This window comes from Lytechinus variegatus, chromosome 4, assembly GCF_018143015.1.
Source record: "Lytechinus variegatus isolate NC3 chromosome 4, Lvar_3.0, whole genome shotgun sequence".
Classification (NCBI taxonomy): Eukaryota; Metazoa; Echinodermata; class Echinoidea; order Temnopleuroida; family Toxopneustidae; genus Lytechinus; species Lytechinus variegatus.
In genome coordinates, this window is record NC_054743.1 from 31,869,934 (window position 1) to 31,894,663 (window position 24,730).

A 24,730-nucleotide genomic window follows, 5' to 3' on the forward strand; every position below is an offset into this window, starting at 1 on the left:
CACGCAAACATGAAAATAGTCCTCTCTCCTATAATATTACCACTCCCCTCTACAAAATTATTTACCGATCCAACATGGAGAAGCGCCCCTCCCCGCCCAATATTAAGTGAGAAACAATCCCTGAACCTAAATTTGACTTAATATTGATCAACAATACCGTGATGATATTGAGATTGAATAGACATTGCAATACTTCATATAATATCTACTTACCTGATTCATAAGTAGAGAATAGAAACCCAGTGCGAAAGCAACGAGAAACAAAACAAGTAGGATGACGATCTTCAGAAATGTCCGCAATATGTCTACAGTTCGCGATAAAAATGGAATTGAAATCAGATTTTATTCAAAATAATAGTTTTCACTGTATAATTTCCTCGTTTCTTAATCCAAGTATTTAAATCAAGGAATTTACCTTAAGCGTGTTTCATACTTATTTTGAAATCGACAGTACGTTAAAATTCTGAAGGTTCATTATTTCTGGGAATAGGGTTTATTCACCCACGATGAACTATATATCGAGCCTCCGAAATTTATATAATTGGACCATACTTTCGTTTTAGGATTTACGAGTCTTTAGAATAACGAGCTTTAGTCGAAAAGAAAAAAGAAATACTAAAGCTTCAAGTTTCGGTAAGTATATGTTCAAGGAATAATGCATGGTGTACAATAAACATTATTAGCCCGAGCAATGTGATACGTTCCCCCAAATACACCCTTCAAAAGTGTTATCTCTATAATTTAACAATCAAACGCAAGTCCCTAGCTATGCCCACATCTACTAGTAATTGGTTGAAAGTCAAGTTGCGTATGGATCGCGACTCTGATCGCTTGGTTGAAAATGAAGTTGCGTTTTGGATATACGTCTCTGATTGGTTGAAAATGAAATTGCGTTTGTAATTGCGTCTCTGATTGGATTAAAATAAAGTTGCGTTTTGGATCGCGTCTCTGGTTGGTTGAAATTCAGTTGCATTTGCGACTGGATTGAGATTTTTTCTGCAACGGGTAGCCTGGAAGTTCTTTAACTACTTTAACAATTCTTCGGGATACAATAATCGTTACCAACTTTACTTCATCATCATCTCTCCAGTTTTACATCGTATAGAAAATAACTCGCATTATCATTTCCGTACTTTATCCTATATATAATAGTTATTTTTCGCTTACATGTAAACATGATGACGTAGATCCCTATCGTTGAGAATCTTCTAATGAATAGAATAAAGTTGAGCCATGCTACGAAGATGGCAACGGCTCCACATTGCCATTGCCATGCCTGGTAAAAGGTAGAAATTCAAAAACAAAATAAATATCTTTTTTGAAAAGTGCATGGTTATTCAACATGTTCAAGAAATCTTCCCACGGCAAACTGACATCAGTTTTGATAATGATAGTTAAATCGTGATATTTTCTTATACAATTGCATTCTGTAAACTGGTTCTCTCCGGACCAAGAATAATGAGAAAGGGTGCATACCTGCACGCAGAAGAAATAGTTTTTCCGAGGGGGGCAAGAGTCCTAAAATTTTTGAGGAAACTCGAAAGCAAGGGAGTAAAGCAACTGAACTTGTCATTGGGCGCTTTTTATTTACCTAAGTGAAATTAAAGGATTTCGTACACACTTTGGGTGAATTTTGTGAAAATTTTTCAGTAAAAATTGCAAGTTTTCAAAATTTCTGAGGGGGGGGGGCAACTAGCTTTGTCCCCCGCTGCGTAAGGCCATGAAAGAGGGATTGCCTCATGTGCAATCAGCTGAAGTGCGTGGTCAGATATGAGTAGGGTGTATTATCCAAGTACACGATAGGGGGATGGGGGGGGGGGGGGCAAAGGGGCACATGGGGACATACCTCTCTGATCATGATGGTATGGTTGTAGTTGACCCCACTCACAGGTAGAACAAGAAGAATAGCAAGAATGTAAAGTGATACCTCCAAGAAGTTACCCCAGTTTAGATATGACTGTCGCTGCCAAACAACCTGGCATAACTATAAAGATGGGAAAAAATCCAGAACAATGATTAAAAAAATATTTACTGGATCCGTTTATACAAAATAAAGCCAACCAAACAATCACCCAATCAACATATCGGGCTATATGTCTATCAATCCATCTGTTAATCCTTCCAACCAAACATCGATGAAATTAAAAAAACCTATCAACCAGTAAATATATCCATCGATAAATACGTAGACCACTTTCTCACCCGGGACCGTGCTTCAATAAATCAACAAATGTCTCACTTGAAGAAAAAAAAACCACTCAGTCTTGTAACTAATGATAATAAGAGTTTAAATGAATCATCCTGGAGGACTGTTCTTGGATTTTATATTCGAATTTCTCCTATTATTATTTCACTCAATAATCAACTAACCCATTGGATCAAAGAACATTCAATATATGTCACAGACGGCAAAATATTATTTGATTCAATAAACCAAAGATTCCTTCCGGTAGACAAACCCTCAACTCTTTAAAAAGTCAGGTTTCTTATTTTCGGATGAAATTAAGAATAGTATGCTGACAACTGTAAATAAAAGGGAATACTATTACAAAATTGCCACAGAATAATATTTCTTAATTTCCGTATCAATCAGGACACCATTATGAATAACGATATTCTTTAATCAATCTTCTAATACATTAATCAATATTCTTACTTCTCTGAGGAGATTAATCCCTGATAATCCTAGGATAATCCATGGCCCGATCTCACCGAAGAGAAACAGAGTCAATTGACTAAATCCGCGGGTCCACTGTTGTTCTCCATCCACGTACCATTCCACATAACTCTCGCCATTCTCCGTCACTGTGGCGTTCTTGATGTAGTATCTAGAGAGAGATAGAGAGGAGGCATGCAGAGGAAAGAGGGTGGGGGAAGAGCGATACGGAGAGAGCGGGGAGAGAGTGATGGAGGGGAGAGGGCGGATAGGGGGAGAGGAGAGAGGGAAGGGCGATACGGAGAGAGCGGGTGAGAGAGGGATGTAGAGGGAAGGGGCGGGTGAGGGGGAGAAAGGGGGAGTGGAGAAAGGGAGGGTGGAGGGGATAGAGGAGGAGAGGGGGCGAAGATAAACGTGGTGCAGATAGACGAAGTAAGATAGCGAAAAAGAAAATGACAGAATGGGAGAGAAGGAGACACAAAACGAGCAAAGAAGTAAAAAAAAATATACGAACAAAAGCCTGAAAACGAGTCCCAAAAGGATCATATCGAAACATCACTGCTTATAATTATTATGTAGGAATTATAGAATGTTGCAACGATTAAAACAAACAAGAATATCTAAGACACACCTGGCAGAACTTCAAAATGAAAGTGATTAAAATGATAATTTGCAGTCAAAAAAGACAAGATGGACGGGATCAATGTCAACCTAGTTTGTCTTTTCTTTGTCCATTTCATTTTCCCATCTTCACCAAAACATCACGTTACTTTTAATTCAATTCAATTCTATCTTCAGTACTCACTACTAGACCCATCCGTTCCCTGAAATGAGTTTCCATGGCAACAGCATCCTTACCTGGGAGGCGTGACGACAATGTAACCCGTGAGAGCGGTGAGAAAGAGCATGTAAAGAGCGAGCGAGACGGAGTAAAGCTTCCTACCAACCGTCCTCCATTTATGGTCAAGGAGACTGGAGACCAGGGGATGGGCAAGCAGCTTCTCCCGCTGGGAAGATACCTGCATGGTTGAGGGGGGGGGGTGCATGGTTAAAATGGGTTAATTAATATGTTAATGAATGATTGCTGATGGTGATTTATTTTCAGTGTAATGATCAAGATTTTTCTTTTCTTTTCAAAGAAAGACTTTATTCATCTTTTCTCCACAAATCATATAATCAAAAGCAATATGCATGTGATGCATAACAAATATATCATACATGACTATTATAGAAAAACAGAAATTTAAATGAATTCGACGTGCCTGGATCTGTCAATATCTGCAATAAACTTGTATATTCATAGTGCGTTCTAACTCATGTTGGCATTCTAATTTCTTTTGAAATGAGGAAAATGATAAATAACCTTTAAAACATCGAGCAGAAAATATGTAATATTTAGCATATAAAATATGAAAATTAAAAGAATTTCCGACTGGTATGCCAGATACAAAATCATTAAAAGATAGCTTAATTGCACTTTTAAGAATGTATTTCAAAACCAACTAAAAACCGACGAGTGACGGGGCATTCCAAAAACAAATGAGCAATAGTTTCAGTGTGTTCTGAACAAAAGGAACACAAATCAAATTGTAAATAACCAACAATTTTCAAATATTCATTGATAGCAATGATATGAAAAATTTTTATCAAGATTTTGATGTATGGGAGTTAAGTGAGCAAGTATGAATTAACTGAGCTTTATTTTGTAATGGGTGGATTGTTGCAGTCAGGGGGTGAAGGGCGGCGCTTGCTATTTTAATGAGGGGTGGGGTGGGTGTACCTGAAGATTATGTATTTTTTAATCAGTTGAATTGTAAGGGTATTTCAAAGCCGATCCAAACACGCCATTCTTGTCAATTAGATCATTTCTTTCGCTTATCTTTTTCTTTCTTTCTTTTTTTTTCTCGTCCGAATTTCACTACTTGAAAATAACAATGGGCGACTAATTCCCTCTACCCCGGACGCGCATCCGTGTAGTGAGTGGAGGCGAGTCTGAAACCCCCTCGATAGATCGTCGGTTATCATAATAAATTAACAACCTAAAGATGATTGCCGATTGTTAACACTTCTGTTTGTTGGAGTATAGTGTCAAAGCATTGTTCTTTTGAATAATAAAATTGATAATTGGTGTTTATATTTTTCTATGGAAACAAGGTGTTAACTTACCATGATAAGTAATGGATGATTGTCTGTCAAGGTGTTTGAGTGTTTGGTGTACGGCACAGCACCGTGACTGAGAACACCGTCGTTTGAGAAGGGTTTAGGTTTGTTCTGGATGGGGCTCGGTGAATCAGATTGTGCTAAACATGATTAAGGTGAAAGACATATTATTATGAAAAATTAGCTGGCCATTTATACACTGTTAGAAAATTTATCCTTAAACTAAAAGAAGTTCCTGCAGCAGAGTCTCGAGAACACCTGTAATCTTACCAGATTGCGTAATCTTACAGGAAATTGGTATTTGGTGTGTGTAATCTTACAAATTTCCTTAAATAAAACACTCTTTTCCCCTTTTTCTAACAGACCTGTTAAATTGCAGCAAAATTCCTGTTTCATGAATTTAAAGAATGATTCTGGTATTGCTTTCTGCAAAATCTTCTTTTATTTTTCTGTAAAATCAGGGGTTTTTTTTACAGTGTAATCACTAGCTCTGATCATGTCATCATTAGAACGACCCGTAAAACGAAAGAGGAAGAGAATTGGAGAAGATACAACGTGAGAGGGGAGGAAATGTGAGAAAGGGGAAAATAGTTAAGATGGTGAGAGAAAAGAAAGAGAGAGGAAAACAAAAGAATAAAAGACAAAGAGAGAGAGAGATGGAGGGGGGCGGGGGGGGGGGTTGTTGGGTTAAGAGACAGAGAGGCGCGTTTTTAAGAAAGTACTACCGCCAATTAATTCTATACAGTTATCATATCGCCTCAAAGAATGAATTAAACTATGAAACGATATCATCATAATTCTCAAAAGATGTTATTAACAATTTGAGTAAGTAATTAGGCAAGCGCATACCAATTGGTTGATGCATCCATTCTGCAAACGCATCGTCGATGAGTTCGTAGTTGAATTCGATCTCCTCATAGCCAGATGCGCGCTGGTCCTTGACCACGGTTACGCATTTATCAAGTACTTTCTCCGCAACACCTATAAACGAATAAGTCGTTAAGTTGAGTTGACGCATTATAAAGCTAAACAATCTTCTCGAAATTCTATGATAAAAAAAATTAAAATTGTTTTGTTTTAATTCATAAAGTCATCATCTTGTACCACTACCATTTCTGCTACGATTCTATATATATGAAATACTGGTACCGATATTTAATCTCTTTTCCCCCCTACAACACTGAAAGCGTTTTGTAGGCTTGCCCTACATAACTTCATTAACATGATTAAGAGATATTCATGTAGTGTAAACTTATCATCGAGTGATCCCAGGAAAGAAAAGAATATTATAATAGATACAAAATAATTAGAACCAAATACATTAGATCCAGGAAAACAACACTCCAAAAAGATATGTATTATTATGACTAAACAACAAATAGATTTAAATCTGATTTACCTGGCATTTTCCTTATAAGTTCTCTCATTGGCGTTGTGGATTCTTCTGTTCTTGAGGAACATAAAACTTTCCACCACCGATCATGGTTCAAAATCAGCATCGCCACAGCTCTATGAATCAAAATAAGATTTAAAAATGAAATGTATCTTATCCGATGTGAAGCGAAGGGAGGGGGGGGGGTGAACTGGCCCTCTGACGAGGGTAAAGAAATGAAATGAATTATGAAACGTGTATTCAGTCTAAAAAAAAAAACAATTATTAGTAACTCGATCCTTCAGATTGAATCCGCCCCCGCTTGTTTTTTTCATCTCTTACAAAAAGATGAATTTGCATAACGACGATATTTGAAACGAAACAATTATTTTATTTTATTTCATTTATTTTTTTTTCAATTCAGTATTTATTTCCAAATTCATTAAAAACAAAATGAGAACAAAAGTATATATACACAAAGAAAAAATAAATAACATGAAACAAAGCAAAGGTATCAACAAAACATAACTGAAACAAATAGTGGTAATGATAAAATTATGGTTGGCACATGATTATAAAAATATAGATGAACAAAATAATGAATGGAAATCGGGCATGCACAAAATAGCCATAAAAAGGCTTGTTAAAACGCACATACCCACGAAATATCAATCGTTAAAAATAAAATTCAGTACCGTATATGGTATAGATTTAAGTTTATATCATTATGAATCAATTATTGAATTCAATTGCACATTTACAGTGGACACATGAATTTGTCATCTTGGAGGCAAATTCAGACAGGCATCATACTACGGAACAATGGAAAACCTTCAAACAACAAATCCTTGGTAGTATAGTGGTAAGTATCTCCGCCTGTCACGCGGAAGACCGGGGTTCGATTCCCCGCCAAGGAGTTATTTTTTTCTCCTTACACTTACAACATGGAGCAAGTCGCCTCCGGCGGCCTGAGCATGAATAATGTCCATGGGAGGCACTGGCGGATCCAGGAGGGGGGGGCAGAGTCAGCCCGTGCCCCCCCCCCTTTGAGAAACAAAATGAAAATTTGTTATGCAAAAATGCCGTTCAAACAGAAGTGTGCCCCTCCCCCTTTTGAAAGTGAAAACCCTTCCTTTTTGCTTGAATTTTTTTCTGGGACACAATGTTCTTAATTTTTTGGGGTGGTCAAATTTTTCCTCGGAAAAATGTGCCCCCACCCTTCTGGAAAATCCTGGATCCGCCTCTGATGGGAAGATCAATAAACTGATTATTCTTTCATTTCGTCGTGATTTTTTGTTTGTTTAAACCGAAAAACTTTTTATTTTGAATTGTACATTGTTTCGCTGAACCAAAATGTTTGAAACATAAATGATGTTTAATAATGTATTCTCTTATAAACGATGGTTTATGATTCCAATATCAAAGGATGAATCATCCTTTGATATTGGAATCATAAACCATCGTTTATAAGAGAATACATTCTTTCCACAAAAATTATAAATCAGATTTATAATTTTTGTGGAAAGAGTGTACAATTCGCAATATCGTTTACAGTGTAGTAATGTTTAGATGAAAAAAAATAGCCAAAATAAACAAAAGTACTTGAAAACTGTTGGTATATCACATTCTGATTTATGTTCCTTTTGTTCAGCACACACGGAAACTATTGCTCATTTATTTTGGGAATGTCCCCTTACTCGTCGATTTTTAGATGATTTTGAAAAATACACTCTTAAAAGTGAAATAAAATTATCTTTCAATTTATTTGTATTTGGCATACTAGCTGGAAATTCTTCTTTTAATTTTGATATTTTATATGCCAAATATTATATCTTTTCAACTAAATGTTTAAAAGGAAACTTATCATTCTCATCATTTCAAAAGAAATTAAAGTATCAGCATGAGATAGAACGAACTATGCACATGCAACAAAATAAGGTTATTGTATATCTTGATGAATCGAGGCACATCGAGCTTATTTAAATTATGTATTGTGTATATGTCTGATATTGAATTTGATGTATCACATACTTTTTGCATTTGTTTATATGCGTTGTGGAGAAATATTGAATAAAGACTTTCTTTGAAAAAGAAAAAAAAATAAGCAAAAGCCTACCGCTTCGATTTGCAATGATCTTTTGTTGGATATATCTTGTTCTTTATCAAAAACGTCCATTAAACTGTCATTTTTTTCAGATCGACCTATCAAAATTTTCAGCTCGCGCTTCGCGCTCGCATTAATTTGTTGGTGAGATACGTGTCTGTATCCCATGACTCATATATATATATGCCTGTGTGTATGGGTGTTTCGTATGATCGAGCGCCTTTGGAACGTTGATTCATGATTTTGCCCCCCAATCTGAAAAATGGATCGACGCCCCTGCATGAAAGTGTTAGGTATCTCTGCCTGCATGTCTCTCGAAATGTTCGAATTCCCGCCAAGGAATATTTGCTTTTTAGACAGATTCAGACGCTGGCTGAAACGACCTTCATTCAGCTTTTGCCCTTTTTTATTTGTTTCAATCTCGAATCATATTATTTGAATCATACTACGATAAACATCTATATCATACGTTTATCATCAATTTTTACAGACTTTCCGAGGAACTTACTCATGACCATGCTTGATGGCATGGTCCAAACAGTTCATGCTCTCCCAGTCTTTGAATGTGACGTCAGCATCACGTGAAAAGAGTAACTTCATGATCTTGAGTTGGCCATTAATGGCGGCGAGATGGAGAGGTGTGTTCTAAAGATGATAAATTGATGAATAAATCAGTGATGTAGGTTCATATAATGATGCACAACCAACTGACCCAATTTTTACACTATATATCATATGGTGATTCTGGGATATTAGATATTTAATCTCCAAGTCGAACTTGGCGCAGTAAACCTTATTACAACATGGGAAGGTCTTTAGTGAATTATGTATAAAGTGATAAGCTTACATCCCTGGGGTCGGTTGAACAAAGAGTATTAAAATCAAGTGCATTGAAGTCCTACATGCGCGATTTGATTGGTTGAAAATTAAGTTGCGTTTAATCGGGGTATATATGGTATTACCGGATAATGAAAGCCCAAGTGGAAAATATAATAGAAGAGGGGAAATGAGGATCTAAGAATTTTAACACTCATGTCCTTACCCCCTTTCCATCAACTGGATCTACAGTACTCTTAGCCTTTAATAACACCTCTGCTGTCCGACTCCATCCGTTTGATGCAGCTAAGTGAAGAGGCATCTGACCATGCGAGTTTCTATTGCAAGTTAGAATAAAATTAAATATGTGCAATGTCAATCATTCGATATTTCGTCAAACTTAAAACATTTAAATGTAAAAGATTTTAAGTTTCAGTCGAACTTGTAATCAAATAATAGTTGGTTGTCAGTTTTGTAATATTTAGTCAAAAAGGTGAAACAAAAATGATTCAGATGGCTTGGCGGTATAAAAAATCCGGTCGGTATTATGGAGGTCCTGGATTCAAAATTAAGCTGTTGTTTTATGTTTCATTTATTATTTTATTTATATGTTGTTGTTCAATGTAATTTTTTTTCATTTATTTTCAAAAATATTTCATTTATCTATTTATTTATTCATTTATTAATTGATTAATATATTTCATTTATTTATGTATTTATCATTATTACTATTATTGTTACTATCATTATTATTATTATCATTGTTATTATTATCATTGTCATTATTATTATCATTGTTATTATCATTATCATTATTACTACTACTACTACTATCATAATTATTATTATTGTCATTATTTGGAGGGGGAGGGTAATTTCGATAAAGAAACTTAACTATTTACCTGGCTTGAACGTTTCCTTTAGCTTTGACAATTTCTTGGACGGTCATATCGTATCCTGATGCAGCGGCAAGGTGTAAGGGTGTGTTATTTAATTCATCTTTTCTATTTATCGTTTCCTTCTTCCATCGAATGAGCTCAGAAACAATCCTGAATATAATTTATCAAAATAGAATTATTTTTTTTTTCTTTTTCAAAGAAATTCTTTATTCAATATTTCTCCACAACGCATATAAACATATGCAAAATGTATGTGGTACATCAAACTCAATATCATACATATACACAATACATAATTTAAATAAGCTCGATGTGCCTCGATTCATCAAGATATACAATAAACTTATTTTGTTGCATGTGCATAGTTCGTTCTATCTCATGCTGATACTTTAATTTCTTTTGAAATGATGAGAATGATAAGTTTCCTTTTAAACATTTAGTTGAAAAGATATTAATATTTGGCATATAAAATATCAAAATTAAAAGAAGAATTTCCAGCTGGTATGCCAAATACAAAGTCATTAAAAGATAATTTTATTTCACTTTTAAGAGTGTATTTTTCAAAATCATCTAAAAATCGACGAGTAAGGGGACATTCCCAAAATAAATGAGCAATAGTTTCCGTGTGTGCTGAACAAAAGGAACATAAATCAGAAATGTGATATACCAATAGAATTATTTCATGTCCGTTTCACGCAAGTAAAATAAACAAAACAAACATAATGTAGAGAAAATAAGACGTGACATTATTCGACGGTGATGCACATCATAATGACTGGAGAATAAACGCCCTGTTCTTTTATTCCCATCCTACATATTAATTTATTTCTCACACTAACTAGTAAAAAGGCTAATAATGCACCCAAAATATGCAAAGATGCGCATTTTAGGTTGAATGCTATCGAGTGACCGAAAACTGTTTTTTTTTGTCATGTTTGTTGTTGCATTTTTCCACTTTTGGTGCAAGATTTGAACATAAAAGGGTGCTGATATAAACGCTGTTTAAAATGTTACACACCGCTATATATGAACCTTAAAGTAGTAATTGTTTAACAGTTAAAAAAACCTTGTTTAAATTAATGGTAATTAATTATTGAAAATTAGACTTTTTTGTTTAAGATTTTATACGCTTGTTTAAACTGTGTAAGCAAATACCGTGAGGCCTATATAATAAACAGCGTTTTTATTGTGCAGTGGTGCATTTATGGTACAAAATTGAACTTTTCTTTCAGGAGGTGTGCACAATTTCCGACAAATTCCCGTTATTATTTACCCTGTACATCCACTTGTAGCGGCTGGTAGAATGAGTTTAGCTATCTCGTCATCTGTTACTATAACATGTACCCCCGAGCGATGAGCTAACAGAAGCTAGTAAAGTTAAAGAAGAAAAAAAGTAGATGATGATACTTTTGTATATTTGCCACCAAATACAATATTTTCTCATTTAAACCGATTAAATCCAATGTGTTTTCATTCATTGGGGAAAGGCTTTTTAAAAATAAAAAAAAATCCACAAACAAACAAACACTGATCAAACACTCCAACGATAAACCAACGACCGTGACGAGAAAACGTTTAGAGTAAACATTCTCTTCAAAATAAGTTTGGCATTTCGTTCTCTATATTTCTCAGGCAAACTGTTTTATTAGTTCATTTGTAAGCTTTATTAACCACACAGTTTGGCAGATTCAATTTTAACCAACTTTCGGTAAAAAATGATATCTACTGTTTAATCAACAGTTGGTCAAAATATTGACCAACAATCTCTCACAATTTTTGCCCAGCCCTTTTGCACGTCTGTAGTTTTTATGGTATAAAAAGATGAATGATTTGAACAATGTGTGGTTCACCGTGATGATCTATTATAACTTATTATATACCCACAAAACTCTCCAAGGAAAACAATTGAATTGTTATTACCTTAAGTACATCTGGTTTATTCTCCGTCACTGTCCAATGGAAGAGCTCCAGCTCTCCAAGGTTTCCTGTCTCCGCCCCCTCCTCCAGGAGAACACGGAGCGTTTCAATATTACCCCCATCAGCTGCCGTAAGGAGCGGGGTGAAATGGAGCTCGTCCCGTACAGACGTATCGGCTCCTCTAAAAAAGATATACAATCATGTATAATAATAAGCATCAACAAAGAAATTAAAAGGGGGTACATTCAATTATTCAATTATATTTGACGAGCCTCTATATACATCTATTCAAACACCTTTTGTAAACCTCCAAAAGAACTTTATCGATTCAGACAGTTCCTAATTCATAATAAATCATATTGTTATATATTTTTTTATATTGAAAAAAGAAGTGTGTTACTTGTGAAAGAACACAATATATGGTAATGCGTTGAGCTCCCGATCAATTATCATCGTAAAACGTTTGAAAACATTTTTGATAGAAGTGCTATCATTTGCTTCTTTTTGTGAATTTAATATTGCATGCAGAATGAATATAAGCAGCTAGAACCCGCGGGGAAAAATAACAACACAAGATTAAAAAAAAAGTTGTATTGCAATAGAGCTTACATAATTATTATAATTTAGAACAAATCATTGCATAAAATGGCAGAAAATACCCGGAATAATGAACTCATTGATTCATTGAATGTTACATCTACTCACTTTTCAATGAGGTACTTCACCACCTCGGAGTGATTGTTTGCGCATGCGTGATGGAGGGGCGTGGCCATGTCCCAGTTGAGGCTTTCTACCAGTGCGCCTCTCTCGACCAATAGCTTTGTGATGTGGAGGTGACCCCCTGCACAGGCTGTGTGGAGGGGCGTGTCCAGGTTGGACCCTTCTAAGTTCAGCAGATCCAGCTGACTATCATTATCGGTTCCTATGAATTATATCACATGTAATTGATAATAATAATTTTTAAAAGTTATGTTAAAATAACAGAATACAAACTGTAGCATTCTGCTTCTGTAAAAGTTTTCCAACCATGTCCAACCATGTCCGTTTTATGCACTTCAAGATCATGTAGCGAATTAATTGAGAATGCTTACTATATTATATTTTACATTTATTGTATAAATGTATAGGCTGTTCAGCATTGTTATTTTGTTGTATCAAAGTATGATAACGTCACGGAAAACCTACATTTAAAAAAATAAAAAAGAAGTGATATTTTTCATGATTTTTTTTTAAAGAAAAAAAACACATTCTGATGCATAAAAGAATATGCATCTGCTTTCAATCTTATTTCAGATTAACACAGTGATCATATGATTATTTCACAGTTTACCATAATTTATGATCTATTCGCAATATTCAGACATATAAATCATGGTGTCTACTTAACTGCTCTCAACATTTATTTCATCAATTTTCAAGCATAAATGTGAAATAGGTAAAACTGCATCTAATTTATTTTTTTATGAAAGTATTCATTTAAAAAGATAGTCTGACTGAAAATTAATGAAACAAATCTTAAAGTTTTACTATGAATATTTCTTAAATTTGTTCATGCAACCCTTTATTCCAATAATTTTTTTTTTTAAGAACGAAGAAAGATAGTGCACTTGCAATAAATATTCAAGTGGGAATCGAAAACGAAACGCATCGTGGTGGACATGGTGGATTACAAGAACGATAATTCATGTCTGCTCGTTAGCTGGCGCTATGCACATTGATCACATCGATACACATTCTGTACAGTGCATCGATGAATCACGATTAATTATAATGACGTCAGCTAACCACAATGCTCCACGTCGACTTTGACCTCTGAACGAATCAGTCAACAAAACGCACAGGTACGCTCGAACATTCCTTGGTAGTATAGTGGTGAGTATCTCCGCCTGTCACGCGGAAGACCGGGGTTCGATTCCCCGCCAAGGAGGTAATTTTTTTTACATGAGTTCTTATAGCAGTCCTACTGATTTGGTTTCTGGAAGTACCCTTTTTCAAACAATGTAAAGAGGGGCTTATATATTAATAAAAATCATGCATCATTTCTTTTTAATCATCATACTTTTTGTATTGTAAAACTATTGGTGTATTAGTGCTATGTTAGCCTGCGAATAAACTATGACGAATATCATACGGATATTGAAAGATAATGGTCCGTTATATAGTACTCTTTGGATCGCCGAATTTACATTTTGGATTGTATTTTTCCTGAAGCGCCAGGGGAAAATAGATCACAAGGCAAAACAGAAACGGATTGTTGTACTACACACCCTAGTCACTGCATTTTATATCACATATTTATTTTATTTATGAGCTAGGTCTGAACATGAACTAGTCTCCAAAGCCTACTTAAAGGACAAGTCCACCCCAACAAAAAGTTGATTCGAATAAAAAGAAGAAAATCCAACAAGCGTAAAGCTGAAAAAATTCATCAAAATTGGATGCAAAATAAGAAATATATGACAATTCCACAAAAACAGTTATATTCCCATCCTTTTCGGTATGTGAGGAGACTGATGACATCACTCACTATCTTATTATAGGAAATATTCCAATTTTCTCTCTGTTGTCGTGTGAAGCAACGATTAAAATCTCGCTTAACATGTGCAGTTAGCATTGTTTAAATACTATTATGGTTATGATGTATTTATAATTCAAACAATAAAAAAGGAATAGTGAGTGAGGGACATCATCGACTGAGTTGCCTACATATCACTGTTTTGTGAAAAATAAGCGAAACTTTAAAATGTCATAACTTTCTTATTTTACATCTGATTTTGATAAAATTTTCAGCATAATAGTTTTTTGATATTTCTCAATTTATTAAAATTAAAAAAATCTGGGTTGGACTTGACCTTTAAACATCTATGTAAATTATAAAATCAGGTCCATCCATATCTTGACTTAATTTGCCAATGAAACTGACATTATAGGTAATTGTATTGGACAAGAAACTCACCGAAAGCGAGTATGAGATCTACGATGTCGCAGAATCCTCCCTCGACCACCAAATGAAGAGGGGTGTAATTCTGAGAATCAGACGATGTCAACATCTGAAAGAAAGAGATGGTGTTCGTTTTTTAAACAAAATTATTTCCACGTTTTTTTCCTGATTTTTTTTTTAGTTTTGTAATTTTGACATGATTTTGAATGAAATAATCAAATTCAGAGGTACATGATTGTATTTGGGCTTATTGTTAAAAACAAAATCAACATGGAAATTATCATAAAAAGGGATAACCTTCTAATAATTGAGAAATTGCTGCATTGCATAATACTAGATATAAACTGTTGCGCAATTATTCTGAAAATTGGTTTTGAGTAATATCTAACGGGAAATGGTTTGCAGTTTATGTCCTTGTTTCCTTGTTTTGTTTTCAGTTTTCTAATAATTTGTTTTTATTGTATTCTGCTTTAAATTGGAATCCGGCTATTTAATTACGGAGTTAAATTCGTATTGAACAAATTAATGATCATAATCAGAAGTTGTTAAAATTCCAGCTCAGTCGATCAGGGGCTGTAAAACTTTGTCAGAAAGTCACTGACACCGTCAGTGCTGACTATAATTTCAGTGAAATCCTTGGTTTTGATTGGCTAAGAAACACTGGCCTCTGATTGTTGCTATTGTGATTGTCGGAGAAAGACAACTTTCATGCTATGGTGAGTGTCGGAGAAAGACAACTTACATGAAACGGATCCCTGGCATAGGCGGCGGAAGCGGGGGGGGGGGGGGACCTGTCCCCTCCTAAATTCGAGGTGGGGCGATCCCCTTAATTTTTTTTTTATTGATAACCGTTTTTTTATTGCTTGTCATTTTTTTACCTGTATCCATCCCAAAATTTCTGTTGATTGGTTGAAAATCAAGTTGAGTATGATTTTTAGAGTTGCGATCGATTACAATCTTTCTGCAACGGGCCCCTGGTCATATAATAAGGGAATTAAAACTAAAGACGGATTCCTGCCATAGTTTGTTTGTTTGTTTTATTTCCGTAATCAAATAAAAATATACAATATACAGGAGAGATACATGCAATAAAACGAAGGATCACCCAATTCAGCTGTATTTGCAAAATACTGCTGTTCTTCCTTGGGGTCCTACAGTTAGAAGTGATAAAAGTGACGTTTCAATTGTGTTGAAGTATACACTTTCATTGCATATAGTGGCGTAGTCAGGAAAGGAATTTAGGAGGGGGCTGAGTTTTTAGTATAACGTATCATATTTTTTTCAATTGTGAAGTAGCGAAGTGAGAGAGAAAAAAATCACAATTATTCTGTACAATTATTTATTGAAAAATGGGGTATTTTCGCTACGGAGGGCGGGGAAGGCGACGGGTCCGGGGCAAAATTTTCCAGGACTCTAAAAGGACTTTGATGCATGATGAGGATTTCTTCCAATTTTTGAAGCATCGCACGATACAGCTTATCTTTTCCGTCTTATTTTGTTTAACAATTCCCTATATATATTATGTAGATGAAATTGTCAAAAAAGGGTGTTATCGACTCTGACCCACGAATCTGTTTGTTGATGAGTATAATTCTTCATCTAACAAACTCAATTCAATTTTGTTCATTAAATCACTTTATCATATCGTATCCTCCTTGGTAGTATAGTGGTAAGTATCTCCGCCTGTCACGCGGAAGACCGGGGTTCGATTCCCCGCCAAGGAGATAAATATTTTTGTCTCTGATGTTATTTCCTATTTGTTTAAATTTTTGAGGGAAGATATATTGTACACCATACTTTTATTTGTAAGAACATAACGTAAGCAATTTTACGAATCAACTATCAAATTGGCATAAATGAATAATGAAAAAAAACTAATCAACATTACAAATCAACTATATGATACACAAAATGTATGCTAGGAAATGAATAAATAGAAAAAAAAATATGCATAATCGAAACATTAATGAAAACAAATTACAAAAATTTAAGAAGTTAATGTGCGAGCCCACTTTTGCTAAAATGTAGTGTGAAAACGAAGTGGGCTAAGATTAACCCCGGGAAATTGGTGGGGCTAAGACCTCCCCCCCCTTAGCCCCACCAATATAGGACAAAAAGTGCAGTGTGAAAGCATATAAGAGACGAATCGATCGTTATGATATCAGTGCATCCCACAACACAAAGGAAACCCGTCTTTAGACTAGAGTAAGATAATAAATAGTTGGATATGTTTCGATCATTAATCGCAAGAATGGAATCTTTTCTTTGATTCGAGACCAAATCATTTTCATTGTTCACACATTATGGAGTAAAACCAATAAATTCTTACGCATGATATAAAAAACACTCTCATTTAGGGACAAAGAATACAAAAGATATGCTACTGAAGAATCACTTTCTTGCGCAAGGTCGTATAGAGTCTTAAACAGATCTCGACTAATTTTTCTGCGCAAATTGATTTTGACATTTCATTTTCAAATTCTTCTTACTCATCTATGCGTAAACTATTCAGATCATATTTTGGTATCAAATTAAAAAAAATGAATTTTATGATCCAATCCAATAAAAAAATTTTGATATAGCGCCTTTTCCTTTCGGTTACAAGCGCTGCGCAGACGCTACTCCACCATGTCCATGTTCGGGCCACCCCCTCCCCAATAATTAAACACCTCAGAATGATCATTTTTAAAATAATAGTCCATGCAATATTCATTTCCAAAACGTTTGGGTATGTTAAGTAAGTAGCTGCGAATCCGGGTCCCTTTTTAGTAGAGAAAGAAGAGACAAACAGATTCGAAAACAAATATATGTATGTATATTTTGTTTTATTACTTTGAATTCAGGAAAAGTAGAAGTGCTCATCCACTTACAGTATGGAGAATGCCTTTTTTCTTACAAACATCAAGGAGTCTTTGAACAATCTTCTTATGACCCCCTTGACAGGCCGCGTGGAGAGGGGAAGAGAAGGTCGAGTCCTGGCTCTGGATCTCTGCTCCCACCCCTACCAACATAGCAACAATGTCATCGTTACCATGGAGACAGGCTACATGGAGGGGCGTCATGTCGTGTTTATCCTTCTCCTATATAATTATAGATAGAGATAGAAAGAGTAAGAGAGGGGGAAAGGGGAGAGACAGAAGAGTGAAGAAAATGTATTGATGAAGAGAAAGAAGAATTAAAAGAAGGAGGAGAAGAAGAAGCAGAAAAAAGAAGAAAAAGAAAAAGTAGGAAAAGAAAGGGAAAAAGTAGGAGAAGAAAAAGAATAAGTAGAAGAAGAAGTGAAGAAGGAGAAGAGAAAAAGAAGAAAAGGAAAGAAAAAAGAACAAGAGAAAAAAAAGAAGATAAGATAAGAGTAAAATGAAGAAATAGGATAAGATAAAAATAAAAAATATATAAGAATTCATATTAATCGCGGCTAATATATGATTTTAATACCAATATTGATATATTTTTATACCTATCTCTCCTCAAAGAAAAAATGCATCCTTGAATTTTTAAGACGGAAGCTATGGAAAATTTATGATCCTATTATAATTTTCGTATTCTTTTGCTGCACAACAATGACAAAATTAATAGCAATATACCTCGATCCTGTCTCGTAAGACTGATAATAAATGAAATCGAAAGTTCATAAAAAAATCATTAATAATCTTGAAATAATTACATTTATATTGATGTTATCAACCGAGAGAAGATTAAACACGGCCGGTTTATTTCCCCTCATAGCGGCGATGTGGAGAGGAGTCAGGCCGAAAGCGTCGCGGGCATTCACGTCCACATCTTGGGTAAGAAGATACAGAATCACACTTGATTCCTGTAAAAGTAATTGTAAATTGCATTAATACTTATGAATAACAGGTTAGTTGATTATTACATTACATGACATGCATGAGGTATCATTATACAAAATGACATATACATATGAGTAACCACACTCTCTCTCTTAAATAGCTGTCATTAACCATTGGTTGCAAATGGGATACTTTTCTGATTAATTGAAGATAGCCAGGGTCTCGCCATTATAAATCTTGAAAAAGTATAAACATTGTGACACCTATAAATCAATTTTTGTATAATCTGTGTATTTTCAAGATTTTTAGAGACCCTGTAAAAGATTAGTATTCTTTATTAACCGATATTCTTTGATTTATAACAAACAATTTGGTTTCGCTCTGGCTATTACACTCTAAAAACAGAGAGTAACAATTTACCCAAAAAGAAACTTGCATGTTTGCTGGGTAAAATTTGCCCCAAATATTGAGCAAAATGCACGCTTGAAAGGTAAATTTCAACGCAACATTGGGTAAAATTTACAAAATATTTGGTATCTTTTTACCCAACAAACATGCATGTTCCCATTTTACCCAATATTGGGTAATTTTTTTTAGAGTTGGTATGAGCAACCACTCTAAATAGCTGTCATTAAAGAATCTATGTAACCATGGTTAGCCAAAGAGTATTCACTCAAAGTTTGCACTTTTTATTTCTCATTTTAATTTCATGAGATTAGTTTTACTTGAATTTATGAATCATTTATTAATTATTATGGGTATTCGTCATGAAATAAATCAGGCAGATTATTATCAGCAAATAATAAGAATGTGATAGAAAAAAATGTTAGCAAACATAACTGTAGATCGAAATGAATTAAAAGAACTTGGGGCCGAGAATTGACCCCTGTGGTATCCCAACCAAAACGCCAAAAATACTTCAAATCATGCATGCTACCACTTTATTAAATGCTATTCAGCCACTTAAATAACTTTCCAAAAAAAATATTAGGGGAATATTTACCCGGAAGATATATTATTCGGTAATGATATAGGTCCGTATTCTGAAGTCGGGTCTAACTTAAACTCAGGTTTAAAGTTGTGGTTTAAGTATGGAAGGCCAAAAGTATCAAAATTGCATCAAATTGTATGTTTCTTATGTTTACTGTGCTATTTCCTGATTCATCGATGATGAAGACAATCTTTATTTAAACTTCCTACACAATTAGTAAATGATTTGAGAACCGAATGAGCTGAAGTATGATATCTTTACTGTTAGTGATTATGTGACAATTGGCTATCCATACTTAAACCACAACTTTAAACCTGAGTTTAAGTTACACCCGACTTCAGAATACGGGCCATAGAATCTTGTAAACTATCATCTTTATTGAAGAGTAAAAAAGCTCAGAGTTAGAGCAATATCGTTACTTTCAAAAGTGAAACTATATGGTCTATAAATTCTACTTAAAAGACACCAAAACTTCCATAACTCCTATGTCATAACTGGTTTTAATGAAACCCATTTTAAATTGTTTATTTCATTTTACTTTTCCAGTAAGAAAGATCTCTTATTTGGGTTTTGGTTTCCTTTTCGCCATGTAAATAGGTATAATAGCCAGAGCTAAACCAAACTGTTTGATATAAATCAAGGAATATTGGTTAATAAAAGATACCTATTTGTCTCTAAAAATCTTGAAAATACACAGATTATACAGAAATTGATTCAAAGTTGTCACATTTTACTGCTCCAGGATTTATAATGGCAGGTCCCTTGATGGTAATCTTCAATTGATCAGATAAGTATCCCAATTGTAATGAGTATTTAGGGAAATATTCAACTGAACTACACATTTTTTAACCTTCACCTCGAATCAAACTTATCATGTGATTTTCTCTTTCTTCAGACTATGAACAATAATAATGATAATAATAAAAAACTTCAGAAGAAATGCATGGTTTAGAAAAAGACTTTATTGAATATGTGTTCCTGGTAGGTCAGAATATGGATGAGAATTACAGTGAGACAGAGCATACATTCTTTCATAAGAATATAGATGTATGAGTGCTTTCAGTAATATCATCAAGCCCCCCCCATCTATACGCCATTGGTTTTAGACACGCTTTAAACTGATCAACCGTGTAGTATTCGTTTCATTTTATGTCAAATCTTTATTGAAATAAACTGGTTTATAATAACTTAAAAAAGATAAAAATAAACTGACCTCTCTTCGACTTGATTTTCCAGGTTTGGTCATGGCGGCAAAGTGAATGGCCAAGCGTTTGTTATCACCCTCAGCATTGATATCTGGAGAGAGTGCGAGGGGGGGGGGGGGATCGTATCGTCATCAATTGATTATATTAATCATCAATTGATTATATTAATCAATGAGTTTTAACCTGGGGTTGTCATTTTTTCAAGCAATCTGCTTATGATGACAATCCTTCTCCTGCAAATTGTAAATGTTAACTAATTTGGTATATGAGATCAGTTTTGTTTGTAATTAGGATTTTAGTACACTTAGTTATGATCCATGCCAAAAAAGTTCTCAATATACTATGTTTGTTATGTCATGGAAAATGTGTTATATACGAATGATGTAATTGCAGAAGTAAACAATAAAATAAAATCAAATCAAATAAAAAATCATCATTATTATAATTTCCATCACCGTCATCAATATCATCATCGGCATTATCAACATCAATATCACAATTATCACTGTCACCGACAACCACAATCATCATTATTATCATCATGACCATGATCATCATTATTATCATCATCATCATCGTCATGATCGTCATCATTATCAAAATCATCACCACCGTCATCATCATCATCATCATCATCATCATTATCATCATCATCATTATCATCATCGTCATCATTATCAAAATCATTATCACCTCCACCACCACCACCACCACCATCATCATCCTCGTCATCATCATCATCATCATCACCACCACCACCACCATCATTATCAACATCATCATCAACGTCACCACCACCACCACCACCATCACCACCACTAGTATACCTGCGCCATTTTCAATCAGATATTTGACCACGTTGAGATGACCAGCCTGAGAGGCGTGGTGTAGAGGTGTACGGTCTTTCTTATCAGCTTCGTTCAGCCTATCTTTACCACTATCTCCGTCTTCTTTCAATATGCGACCGATTTCACTCAGATTCCCAGACTTTGCGGCCTGCAGGTAAATATACAGGTATAGCATATAAGGATATACACATTAATGATTCAATGCATTAAAACAATACACGGATCAACCAACAGATACATGTCTATCGATATTATACAAGGTAGAATTAAAAAAAAAGACCTCAGACAGCATCACTGGGATTGGGAAAGCCTATGCACTTGCTTGGAAGAAATTTTGATCATTATACCAACCGATGAAAGTGATGATTTTTTTTTCATTGTTTAGTTTTTAGACAAGAAAGAATACAATTTATTCCGAATTCATGATAAATAAATTAGATGGATCAAATACCAGTATAATAAGCCTAGAAATAGCACGAAACATTTCCACAGGACGAAATCAACTTCTTGAATCTTGAAAAAAAAGATCGATAGGAGTAAGTAATGCCGAATTTTTTTTTACAAATTATAATTTCTCCTATTAAAACCTCTGTATTCATTTACAAAAATTAATTCGCCAGCGGGATTTGACAACCACTCGTGACGAAAAAAATAACTAAGTAAAAGCAAAGGAACCGACTCAACAAGATAGGATCCAATATGCTTAATTTCAAATGATAATGTTCAACTGAAGTGTTAAAAATTGACAGTGATTAAATGAAAAAAAAAGTACATAAGCTGAGTAGAGGGAGGTTCAAATGGCACCATAAGCATGACAATTCGAAAGAAACTATAGTGTTATAACGGATAACATTGGAACAATATGAAATATAGCCTCATTCCACACAATCATCGAACAAGGTTAATTGGGAAGAATCCAAACACCCAAACCTAATTACTATACACAAAATAGCTTTCAGCTTTGGAGCGGATTTCCGAAGCTTTGATGTGACCATGGAGCTATAGGCTATGGTGTGACCATGGAGCTATAGGCTATGGTGTGACAATGGAGGCATCGGGGTTTTTTGGGGGGTTCATTCTCACGTCGTCTTGTCGTAAATATGTCATATTATCTTCCAATTGACAAACTAATCATGTCCATATATAAAGCCCTTTCAATATAATTTTCTGCTTGCATGGTCGGCCTCGGTGAAAGATAATTATACATGAAAAGGGAGAAACATCGCGAAGGAAAAAAAGACAGTGTAAAGTAGTAGTAGAAGAAGAAGAAGAAGAAGTAGTAGTAGTAGTAGTTGTAGTAGTAGACGACGTAGTATTATAAGTATTGGTAGTAGTAGTAGAAGTAGTAGTAGTGGTAGTAGTAGTAGTAGTAGTAGTAGAAGAAGTAGTAATAGTAGTGGTCGTCACGTCTTATTATTATTATTATTATTAGTATAGCAGCAGCAGCAGTACATGTAGTAGTAGTAGTAGTCAGGCGCGGATCCATGGGGGGGCCGAGGGGGCCTTGGCCCCCCCTTCGGCTAAAAAAAAGAGAGAGGGAAAGAAAGAGAAAAAAGGGGAAGAGGGGAAAGAAAAGAAGAAAAAGAAGAAGGGAAGAAAAAAAGAGAGGAAAAGGGGGGAAAGAAAAAAGGAAAAGAGAGGAGAGGGGGAAAAGAAGAGGGGAAAAGAGAGAGGAAGAGGGGGAAGGAAGAGGGAAAAAAGAGAGAGGAAAGGGGGAAAGAAAAGAAGAAAAAGGGAAGAGGGGGAAGGAAGGGAAGGAAAAGAGAGAGGAAAAGGGGAAAGAAAGAGAAGGAAAAGAGAGGGAAAGGAAAAGGAAAAAAAGAGGAAGAGGGGAAAGGAAGAGAAGAAAAAGAGAGAGAGGAAAAAGAGGAAAGAAAAGGAGGAAGAGAAGAAAAGAAAGGGGGAGGGAGAGGGAGGAAAAAAAGAGAAGAAAAAAGAGAGGGGAAAGGAAAGAAGAAGGGAAAGAAAAAAAGAGAGAAGAGGGGAAAGAAAGAGAAAAAAGGAAGAGGGGGAAGGAAGAGAAGAAAAAGGGAGGGGGAGGGAGAAGAAAAAAGAGGAAGAGGGGGAAGAGAGAGGAAAATGAGAAAAAAGGAAAGAGAGGAAGAGGGAAGAAAGAAGAGGGGAAAGAAAAGAGGAAAAGAAGAGGGGAAAGAAAGAGAAAAAAGAGGAATTGGGGGAAGGAAGAGAAGAAAAGGGAGGGAGGGGGAGAAAAAAAGAGGAAGAGGGTGAAAAGAGAGAGGAAGAGGGGAAAAGGAGAATGAGGAAGAAGGAAGAAAGAAGAGAAGAAAAAAGAAAGAGAGAAAGGGGAAAGAAGAGACGAAAAGGTGAGAGGAAGAGGGGAAGGACGAGAAGAAAAAGAGGAAGAGGAGGAAAGAAAATTATGTTTGAACCAAAGGGCGCTGAAATGATGTTCGAAGGAATGTCAAAATGCTGTTCGAACTGGGGCAGAATTGATGTTTAAACGGAGGGGGGGGGGGGGGCGAACTGATGTTCGACGTAGGGGCGCCAAATTGATACTCGAGCTGGGGGGGGGGCAAATGGTATTCGAACAAATTGATGTTGGAACTACATGTAGGGGCGCCGAATTGATATTCGAACTAGGGGCGCCAAATTTATGTTAGACCTACATGTAGGGGCGCCGAATTGATATTCGAACTAGGAGGGCGCTGAAATGATGTTCGAAGGAATGTTAAAATGATGTTCGAACGAGGGGGGGGGGGGCCGAAGTGATGATCGACCTATATGTAGGGGCGCCGAATTGATATTCGAACTAGGAGGGCGCCGAAATGATATTCGAACCAAAAGGGGGCTGAAATGATGTTTGAAGGAATGTCAAAATGCTGTTCGAACTGGGGCAGAATTGATGTTTAAACGGAGGGGGGGGGGGGGCGAACTGATGTTCGACGTAGGGGCGCCAAATTGATACTCGAGCTGGGGGGGGGGGGCAAATGGTATTCGAACAAATTGATGTTGGAACTACATGTAGGGGCGCCGAATTGATATTCGAACTAGGAGGGCGCTGAAATGATG

The 24,730-nt window shown here is 35.4% G+C and overlaps 1 protein-coding gene and 3 non-coding genes across 5 annotated transcripts in view; 3 read left to right on the forward strand and 1 right to left on the reverse strand.

Moving 5' to 3' along the window:
- The window catches only part of LOC121413850 (transient receptor potential cation channel subfamily A member 1 homolog), a 45,493-nt gene that overhangs the window by 5,991 nt on the left and 14,772 nt on the right, over positions 1 to 24,730 (reverse strand). For both annotated transcript variants that reach the window (XM_041606821.1, XM_041606822.1), the window contains exons 2-20: positions 21,680 to 21,848; positions 20,861 to 20,943; positions 18,530 to 18,679; positions 17,736 to 17,945; positions 14,881 to 14,974; positions 12,630 to 12,846; positions 11,928 to 12,105; positions 11,281 to 11,375; positions 10,011 to 10,157; positions 9,335 to 9,446; positions 8,801 to 8,937; positions 6,216 to 6,325; positions 5,666 to 5,797; positions 4,823 to 4,956; positions 3,515 to 3,675; positions 2,657 to 2,828; positions 1,847 to 1,984; positions 1,168 to 1,276; positions 214 to 305 (exon numbers count right to left, since the gene is read on the reverse strand). In XM_041606821.1, coding sequence (XP_041462755.1) covers positions 214 to 305; positions 1,168 to 1,276; positions 1,847 to 1,984; positions 2,657 to 2,828; positions 3,515 to 3,675; positions 4,823 to 4,956; positions 5,666 to 5,797; positions 6,216 to 6,325; positions 8,801 to 8,937; positions 9,335 to 9,446; positions 10,011 to 10,157; positions 11,281 to 11,375; positions 11,928 to 12,105; positions 12,630 to 12,846; positions 14,881 to 14,974; positions 17,736 to 17,945; positions 18,530 to 18,679; positions 20,861 to 20,943; positions 21,680 to 21,848 — 2,640 coding nt within the window. The remainder of the gene's footprint in view (positions 1 to 213; positions 306 to 1,167; positions 1,277 to 1,846; positions 1,985 to 2,656; positions 2,829 to 3,514; positions 3,676 to 4,822; positions 4,957 to 5,665; positions 5,798 to 6,215; positions 6,326 to 8,800; positions 8,938 to 9,334; positions 9,447 to 10,010; positions 10,158 to 11,280; positions 11,376 to 11,927; positions 12,106 to 12,629; positions 12,847 to 14,880; positions 14,975 to 17,735; positions 17,946 to 18,529; positions 18,680 to 20,860; positions 20,944 to 21,679; positions 21,849 to 24,730) is intronic.
- Positions 7,034 to 7,105, forward strand: TRNAD-GUC. The gene has a single exon. It is a non-coding gene; the product is annotated as a tRNA-Asp (tRNA).
- TRNAD-GUC lies at positions 13,780 to 13,851 on the forward strand. Its single transcript has one exon. It is a non-coding gene; the product is annotated as a tRNA-Asp (tRNA).
- TRNAD-GUC lies at positions 16,518 to 16,589 on the forward strand. Its single transcript has one exon. It is a non-coding gene; the product is annotated as a tRNA-Asp (tRNA).